Source organism: Venturia canescens, chromosome 11 (assembly GCF_019457755.1).
Source record: "Venturia canescens isolate UGA chromosome 11, ASM1945775v1, whole genome shotgun sequence".
NCBI lineage: Eukaryota > Metazoa > Arthropoda > Insecta > Hymenoptera > Ichneumonidae > Venturia > Venturia canescens.
Window position 1 is genome coordinate 8,777,714 of NC_057431.1, and position 9,148 is coordinate 8,786,861.

The 9,148-nt window shown below is 36.6% G+C and overlaps 1 protein-coding gene and 2 long non-coding RNA genes across 7 annotated transcripts; 1 reads left to right on the forward strand and 2 right to left on the reverse strand.

Annotated features, from left to right (window-relative positions):
• Positions 1-1,100: 1,100 nt before the first annotated feature.
• LOC122418130 (uncharacterized) lies at positions 1,101-1,994 on the reverse strand. 2 transcript variants are annotated; one of them, XR_006262437.1, is made up of 3 exons: positions 1,972-1,994; positions 1,722-1,854; positions 1,101-1,439 (listed from the first exon to the last, which is right to left on the reverse strand). XR_006262437.1 is itself a non-coding variant. In XM_043432183.1 (2 exons), the coding sequence occupies exons 1-2, from the start codon at positions 1,800-1,802 to the stop codon at positions 1,176-1,178; spliced, it is 345 nt and encodes a 114-aa protein (XP_043288118.1). In that variant the 5' UTR covers positions 1,803-1,918; the 3' UTR covers positions 1,101-1,175. The 2 variants fall into 2 exon arrangements, 1 of the variants encoding a protein (XP_043288118.1); XM_043432183.1 differs by lacking the exon at positions 1,972-1,994 and having other exon boundaries at positions 1,722-1,918.
• A 1,200-nt stretch (positions 1,995-3,194) lies between these two features.
• Positions 3,195-5,581, forward strand: LOC122418131 (uncharacterized). Of its 4 annotated transcripts, none has more exons than XR_006262439.1 (6): positions 3,195-3,209; positions 3,553-3,715; positions 3,899-4,057; positions 4,236-4,299; positions 4,433-4,533; positions 4,839-5,581. It is a non-coding gene; the product is annotated as an uncharacterized lncRNA (long non-coding RNA). The 4 variants fall into 4 exon arrangements; XR_006262441.1 differs by having other exon boundaries at positions 3,589-3,715; XR_006262440.1 differs by lacking the exon at positions 3,553-3,715.
• On the reverse strand, positions 5,484-8,436 carry LOC122418133 (uncharacterized). The gene is made up of 3 exons (XR_006262442.1): positions 7,842-8,436; positions 7,404-7,771; positions 5,484-7,277 (listed from the first exon to the last, which is right to left on the reverse strand). It is a non-coding gene; the product is annotated as an uncharacterized lncRNA (long non-coding RNA).
• Between the last annotated feature and the right edge of the window lie 712 nt (positions 8,437-9,148).

The window sequence follows — 9,148 nt, forward strand, 5'->3', positions numbered from 1 at the left end:
GGAAAAATTCCTTCAAAAAATCCGTCGTCATAAGAGCAGCTCTTGTACTGTTTTCGACATTTTTACCTGTTTCGTGATGTAGTGAGTTTCTGAAAAAGTGCAGTTTCATTCTGACATATTTGTCAGGTAAGAATTGAGCAAAAGTGGAGTGAAAATTTTGGAGATTTCATTTCTTGCGACTGCCTTCGAAAAAATGCAATCAAGGCACACATTGGATTGGTGGAATTGCGGTGAAAATGAAATTTCACACATTTCGAAGAGCCCGTTCTGCCTCAAGAATAAAAAAAAAATTCTTTTTTTTCGAAAATTGTAAAAATTTTGCTACCTTTCGTAGAGTTTGAGGGTGAAAAAAAGATGAAGCTTTCCCAACTTCTGAAAATGACGATAATTTCCTCAAGTACCACAAGTAGGCAGAACGAATATGCTTATTTCACAAGCGATAGGTAACGTGGTGCAAAATATATCTTTTATATATAAGAGCATGAAAAATGTCTTCACAGCAAAATAAACTCATTCGTTCACAATATTATTGTTAAGGGTTTCGTATAATTGGTTGTGGCGTCATATTTTGTAAATTGAAATAAATATTTATTTACTACATCAACAAATTTTTTGCATTCATCCAAAATATCGTGTCCGACGTATTCGACTATTTTATTTGATTCGGTTAACAAAATTTAAAGGGGTTTCGACAAAATTTCCTTTTCAGTCCCGTAAATAAGTGGAGCGATCTCGTGTACAGATGAGCCGTTTGCTTTGCGAACATTTTCTTTTTAATGCTTGATATTAAACTTGACATTAAAGCGCCGTCGTCGGGTCCCTAAACAATTTTGACCTATTTTTGTGACGATCAGAGAACGTCAAGTTGCCAGCTCAATATTTTTTTTTGCACTTCTGAAGCTGAATCCCAATTGGGATTTTTCCCTTCGTTTTTTAAGCCTCGCTGATCCATGAGAGCAGTGCGACAGTCTCAGGCTCGAATAGCAACGAGCATTTGTGCAGGATATTGAGTTCCTTCGATTCGAACATTTTTTTTACTTTTGAGAAGCGGTGGGTGAAGATGATTTTTAGGTAACACAGTGGTACCAAAAATTTTTCACTGACTTTAACGCTCTACAAGATTTATTAAGCGGATGGAAGATGTCAATGCATCAAGTACATTTAGCCAATTGACTTCACTGATTGGACTTTACATGTTCAACAACGTTGGCAACTAGATCAGAGTACTTTTCTATAGTGGATTTCAACGCTTCTATCTTGGAGGCACCAGCGAAGATTTTGTTGTTGAAATATTGTTGGAGTTGTAAGAGACTTTTATGCTGAAATTCTTCTTCTGGAGTCAGATACGACTGCGGCTCGGATGTTGGAAATTGGTCGTTGAGGTAGTCCAATTCCTTTTCTATAATCGACATCGCGTAGTCTCTATTGTGGTTAACAAGCTGAAAAAGTGAATTTTGAAAAAATTACATTTTCATTGTATTATCGAAGTATGGAATATTGCAGTAATTGGAACATGAAAAATTCTCTTTTCATTTTTGGTTGCTGTTAGTGTGAAAACTGTCAGGAGCGGATGCTGGACTTTCAAATTCAATGAAAAATTCCATGATTTAATGATAAACATTAAAATTTCTATGCGAATATCGTGAATGAAAAATCTCCAGGGAGGAAAAAACAAAAGTGGAGGAAAGCAATAATTGAGCTTGACACCAGTTTCGACTTACATTGTCACTTTGAAGTTGAGAATAGACCTGGATGATCCCAAAAACGAGAATCAAGATCGCAGCGCAGCAACGTTTCTCCATGATGATACGTGAATCAGGATTCAAACGATGTCGTGACAAATGTGTGGATCGGCTATGAAACTTCGGCTTTTATACGTTATTCCAAGAGCCTTAATTAGGCAAAGCTTACAGCTTTTTCTGCTAAGGTTCCACTTGAATCAACATACAATGTCATGAAATTGATAAAAACCTCGATAATAGTCGAAAATATTCATCCAGTAACGTCCTCAATTTTATTATAAGATTATTCGTTCTCCTATTCATTTTTTTTCATCACTCAGCACGTTTTTTTCGCTGAAAGTCTTTTTTATTCACACTTCAAATATCTTGAGAATTTCTCCTGTGATCTTAAAATAATTCAATAAATGATTAAGTACTAACAGTATAAACAGTAAGTTAAAGTTTATTTGAAGACTTTTCAGAACAAAATACACAAAAGAGCTCTTATTACCGATACTGTCGCGATTTTTTAACTCCAAATTCGGTTGTGCATCTGTTTTTAGTCAAAAACAAGCAAAAAAAACTGTTGAAGTGAGCCTAAAACTTTTTGTCGAGGATTCAATTCCCGAAAAACTCACTTTTTTTTATCAAACTCTTCACCATTTCACCCCACGTCGAAGGAACTTTGAATTTCCTTTCTAACATTTAAGTACTGATACGATAAACACGTCCCAAGCTCATTATAATATTATTCTAATCCCCAAAAAAGTAAATTGAACAACAGACTGACGAACCAGCTTCCTGGTACCACGAATAAAAAATTGTTGAATAAACTCAACACCTCATTTCCCATAAATTTCCCATAAAATTGTATTATCATCGCAGTCTCATATGAAAATAGACACAAATTAGTCATTTTTAATGCATTAAGAAGCCCTTTGGAAAGCGAGCATATTCAACAATTTTTCCACAAGCTTTTACCAAGATTCTTTAGGAATAATAAATTAGTAAGTTTCCATGAATCGAAACGCTTATACTTTTATTCGTACCATTGAGATGACATTGAATCAAATAAAAACGTAAAATAATAATTAAAAAAATCAAATTTCACATTCATTGTACTCGAGAATAGTGTGATTTGACTAATTTTTTCGTATTGATTTTTTTTCGCAACTCGTAACGAATCCATTCTTTCCGGGAGTGGGTTTTAAGGGTTCAGTACCGGGTTCCTGTTCGGGCATGTTCTCACACTACGGAAGACTTAACTCCGCAAGCGATGGCCAGTCAGAGACGGGTCAAGTCCTTGATTAGTCTTTCATCATTTCCCATCTTCGTTAAAGCATTTCTTATTTTTCTTACGCAGATTATCAAATGTCTAGTGCAACTTGACTTAAAACGTTGAATCGAGTACGTTGATTTTGAGTCGAGTGCTTATATAGATCCGATCCAAGTCACTGCCGAGTCCCTCGCTGGAATGTTCAGATCTCGGTATGTTCAGTTTTATCATTTATTCCACTGAATTTGGAGCCACCGAATTGATCGTTGTACTTCGAGTACTCGATCATTTATTGAATTACTTTAAGATTACAGTGAAAATTCTGAAAATATTTGAAGCGTAAATAATTTTAAAAAAAATACGCAAAAATAACATGCCGGATGATCTCAAATATAAGAAATCGAATCGAGGGTATTTTTAGAACAACGAGAAATTAAGGGGGAGTGAATAATTGCTTGAGAAAATGAGGACATGATTGAAGCAATTTTTCGATTAATTTCAGCATTTTTATCAATTTCATAACTATGGTGATTTTCTGAAAAAGTATTTTTCAAGGTTTAACATCAGCGCGAGTTATTTTCACGATTCCAGCGAACTTGAGTCATCGACGAAATGAACAAAAGTGAAAAAAAAACGATCGCCGATAGCGACAGAAATTCATAGTTCGATTCATTCCACGAGTCACAACTGAATAAATAATCGAAAAAAAAAAACAAAGGTGCAACTTGAGATATGAATTTTCTAAACATTTTTATTGTTTACATAAGCGAAAATTGCTACCCCGAAGTTTCTTATCGATATGAGTTTCACGCGATTTCTCATCATGTTTCTTTGTACTCCGCGACTTTGACGATAAGACAATATTCTTTTGTGTTGATGTCAGACGAGTTTGAATTTTTAGTACCGAAACGTCTGTGGACTGTTAAAGTTTTTGTCGAAAATAAAGTAAATTTTTCGACTAATCGAGAAGAGGTACAAGCGTATCGGAATCGACTCACGATTTGACCATTTTATTTCGATTTATTCGATTGAAGCTCAAAGTCGAAAGAATTTTGTTTTTGTAAGTAATGAACAAGTTCGTTAAAAAATTCACGTCACTTTGGTTCATTGACGTAACTATTAAATCATTCAATAAATTAACAAGCCTTCTTTATTTCATTGTTTATCTAGTAAAGTTTGCATTAAGTTGATTAATTAAGTCACTAATTAGTTGATTAATGAATTCGTCGAATTTATAGACGAAGAATTTGAGGCTCTACAGACATTTTTATATCCAAAAGTGACGACCTGGACGATCCAAAAGTAAGTTTTGATCAAATTATTTACTTGATAAAGTTAGACATTCGAAAAAGGAATAACATTGCTGGAACAATGATCATTAAAAATTGTCGATACTTCATCGTTTACTGGCAGCGTTTGTGTTTATCCATTTCAGACATTGAAAAATTCAAGTTCTGTTACTCCCTTAATACCAAATCCTCGATTGAGTCGAAAAATTTGGTGCAGTCCACAGGATAATACTAGCACCTTGCAAAGGTTTGTGTCATATGAGTTAGCTATTTTAAATGAATTCGGTATGAAGAAACCTGCCAATAAGTTACGGAAGAAACATGGCTCGAGCGAACATGATACCTGGGCCATGACTGCTTATTTATAATAAATTTCGCATAAAATATTTCGACAAACACAATGAAAATTCATAACTGTAATTTAGATGCAATATTTGATGAAAATTGTAATAAGTTTAACGAATTTTTCTCTAGTCGCAATATCGACTAGATCCGTCACTGGAGAGCTACCTTAAGCGTCTTCGTAGCTCGAAATTTGTCGTCTTCTTACAGGTGGTTACTCCGAAGAGGGAAGCCACTGGCGTGATGGAAATCAGCCTACAAAACGACGTCGAGGTTCCGGACGACCTGGAATCTTGGACAAGTTCCCCTTATAGGAGGAGACTTCCAAGGAGAAACTCCACGAGAACGAGCCTCCTGGACGATGTTCCGAGAGGAGCGGATACTCTGGAAAATTCCTTCTGGAGGGGGTCACGCCCCCGGAGGAACCTGATGAGAAAAAGCCTCGACGAAGATCCGGAAGAAGCGTATGCGTCGAGGAGTTTCGGTTGCAGGGAGTCATGCTCGAGCAGGAAAAATGCCGTGGGAGCGAACCTTCGAGACGGAGTTCCGGAAAAACAAAATCCTTCGGGAAGCTCCTCTTACTTGGGATCAAACTCGATAAAAAACGCAGTACGACTATTTCATCCGGACGAATTTCCAGAAGAAATGGACCCCTCGAAAAGCTTCTGTTACAGGGGAACTTGCTCGAAGAGGAACCTGGCACTAATGAGCTCTCAAAACCCACTTGCAGAAGAAATGGATTCGTGCCTAAATGGGTGACGAGCTGCGAAAAAAAAAAACAATATTAATAAATTAGTCAAAACACACTATTCTCGAGCACAAAATGAATGTGAAATTTGATTTTTTCAATTATTCTTTTATCTTTGTATTTGATTCAATGTCATCGTAATGGTACGATCGTTTTATGGCGAACTTGCGAAGAATAAAAGTAGAAGCGTTTCGATTCATGGAAACTTACTAATTTATTATTCCTAAAGAATCTTGGTAAAAGCTTGTGGAAAAATTGTTGAATATGCTCGCACTCGAAAGGGCTTCCATAGTGCATTAAAAATGACTGATTTGTGTCTATTTTCATATGAGACTGCGATGATAATACAATTTTATGGGAAATTTATGGGAAATAAGGTGTTGAGTTTATTCAACAATTTTTTCGTGGTACCAGGAAGCTGGTTCGTCAGTCTGTTTTTCAATTTACTTTTTTGGGGATTAGAATAATATTATAATGAGCTTGGGACGTGTTTATCGTATCAGTACTTAAATGTTAGGAAGGAAATTCAAAGTTCCTTCGACGTGGGGTGAAATGGTGAAGAGTTTGATAAAAAAAAGTGAGTTTTTCGGGAATTGGATCCTCGACAAAAAGTTTTAGGCACACTGCAACAGTTTTTTTACTTGTTTTTGACTAAAAACAGATGCACAACCGAATTTGGAGTTAAAAAATCGCGACAGTATCGGCAATAAGAATTTTGTTGTGTATTTTGTTCTGAAAAATCTTTAAATAAACTTCAACTAACTGTTGGACTTTGAATACTTCATGAACGACTTTAACCTTTTAAGGACGGGGATTTTTACGTTAAAATCGAATTTTTTTTTTACACTAAATTTGTGCATAGTACTGATGAATTTTCCAAGTGGAGTACCCGACCGAACTAGTGGTCGTTATTTCGACCAGATTCGTCCTGCAAAGGTTAAGATCACAGTAGAAATTCTGGAGATATTTGAAGTGTGAATAAAAAAGACTTTTAGCGAAAAAAACGTGCTGAATGATATTTAAAAAATCGAATAGGAGAGCGAATAATTGTATAAGAAATTGTGGACGTCATTGGAGCAATTTTTAGACTATTTCCGAATTTTTTACTAATTTCATGACATTGTATGTTGATTCAAGTGGAACCTTAGCAAAAGAAAAGCTGTAAGTCATTGGAGCAATTTTCAGACTATTTTCGAAATTTTCACTAATTTCATAACGTTGTATGTTGATTCAAGTGAAACCTTAGCAGAAAAAGCTGTAAGTTTTGCCTAATTGTGGCTCTTGAAATAACGTATAAAAGCCGCAATTTCATAGCCGATCCACACATTTGTCGCGACATCGTTCGAATCCTGATTCACGTATCATCATGGAGAAACGTTGCTGCGCTGCGATCTTGATTCTCGTTTTTGGGATCATCCAGGTCCATTCTCAACTTCAAAGTGACAATGTAAGTCGAAACTGGTGTCAAGCTCAATTATTGCTTTCCTCCACTTTTGTTTTTTCCTTCCTGGAGATTTTTCATTCCCAATATTCGGATAAAATTTCAATTTTTTTTCATTCAATCATGGAATTCCTCATTTTGACCATCACGAAATACTTTCGTACCGGTGGATTCGGTTATAAATTTGAAAAATGAGAAGCTGAGTTCTGCTGAGATCATGGGACCATGGAAACATCTTTAGAAAAATCGCTTTCCGAATAGCAATTGAAAAATAATGTGGCAAACCGAAGCAACTCAGTTCCGAGTGGAGCTAGCAAAATTTCATTGAACTCCAACGAGTTCAACTTGGAACTCCATACATTCGCTTCTGACAATTGTCACAATGACAATGACGAAAACTGAAAAAAGAATTTTTAATGTTCCAAGGACTGCCATTTTCCGATTCTCGATACTCTGTGACCTAAAATTGATATAAAAAAAGTAATTTTTAAAAAATGCCATTTTTCAGCCCCTTTTTTAAAAACCCTCGTTTTTTGGCAGCTCATATATTCCTTATTTTCGTTTCAACCAATAGGATTCTTCGTACTTAGAAGCGATTCCTGTTCACCGAGAGAATGGAAGAACAAAGAGAGTTCCTGGGTCCTCGAATAATACCGACCGCTTGATATCGACGCTGGAAAGAGAATTGTCCCGCCTCGATGCCCAACCTCAGATATTGGCGTCACCTCCGATTCCTCTGACCACGGCGCAGGCAGCCCAGCGTCAACGCCTGTTGGAATACCAAAGACTTGTAAATATCAATATCTTGAATGGTATGTCCAGGAGAAGAGCGATAGCTCTCACATTGAGGGAGAACCGTCAACTAGTTGACACCATTGCTGCACATCAGGGAGAGTTGAATCTCTATATGTGAACGTACTTGATGCGCTGTCATCTTCCATCCGCTTAATAAATCTTGTAAAACGTCAAAGTCATTGAAAAATTTTTGGTACCACTGTGCTATCTAAAAATCTTTCTCACCCACCACTTCTCCTTGAATCCTGCAGATGAAAGCAAAAAGAATGGTTGAATCGAAGGAACTCAATATCCTGCGATTCGGTTCTCCTCATTCGCCTTGATGAAACGCATGTTTCAAAATGCTATTCTATTCCACGCGCCTCGATTCGACCGTTTCGCCAGTTTCAGCTGTAAGGACGGGTTGCTCCAACTTCTATAGGTAAACCTATCTGACAGCTAAAGGCTAAAGGTCTACAAGTCAATGCTTTTACCCGCCAGATAAGCTAGAAGTTGGAACAACCCGCCCTGTTTAGCTTAAATTTGAATTCTTCTTCTTCATCCAATTTGGCTAGAGTCACGTACATATAATCCGTGAAACTAACCTGGCCAGCGTCGAGCGTTTTCAAGTTTTCAATCTCTCTTTGTTTTGATGTTTTTTTTTATCGGACCAAGCAAAAATATTTATACACGTTAATTAAGCACGTATGAGTTCGTTGACTGAGATCATGGAACCTTAGAGTCTCTTTAGAAAAATTACTTTCCAAATAGCACGTGAAAAATGATGAGGCCAGTCGAAGCAACTCAGCCCTGCAGTCGAGCTGACAAAATTTTTTTCATTAAGTTTCAATGAGTTCAACTTCAAGACCTCATTTCCGCTTCTGCGACAATTTTCGCAGTAACAGCAACTAAAAATGAAAAGAAAATTTTTCATGTGCCAAGTTACTGCAGTTTTCTTTTTCTCGATACATGACGCTGAAGTTTGCAACGCTGGAGTCCAACAAAATGATGTAAAAAAGCCCCTAATGATTCCAGTAATTCTCCAATTTTGTTACCTACCGAATTTGAAATTCATAGTTTTTCAAACTGCACCGATATTTCGTGAAATAAAAAATAATTGATGAATTACAAATGTTTTTTCCTTCATTTCCTTGGACTCCAACGTTGCAAACTTCAGCGTCGTCTCGATACTCTGTGACCAAAAAGCAAATTTTCGAAACACCCTTTTTTGCAGCCTCTTCTCCAAAAATTTCTGGCTTGTTATTCCAGCGAATATCCTCGTTGCACAGCTTCTCCGAACTTTACAATGCTCAATTCAAGCTATAATGATTTCCCCATAGAAATATATTTTGCAAACCATCATTTTTGCCACAATTTCTGACACCTCCGCTCATTAATCCGTCGTTTTCGTTCGACTCAACAGAATTCTTCATACTAAAAAGTGATTCCTGCCCATCGAGAGAATGGAAGAACAAAAAGTATTGCTGCGTCCCCGAATAACGACTGCAAGATAAACTAATAGAATTGATCTGCCTTGACGCCAAACCTAAATCATCA

Excerpts from the sequence above, each read along its gene's own strand:
- LOC122418130 (XM_043432183.1), bottom strand. The coding sequence starts at position 1,802 with ATGGAGAAACGTTGCTGCGCTGCGATCTTGATTCTCGTTTTTGGGATC. Across the intron at positions 1,440-1,721 it reads CTCAACTTCAAAGTGACAAT|CTTGTTAACCACAATAGAGA; the intron begins GTAAGTCGAAAC and ends TCACTTTTTCAG.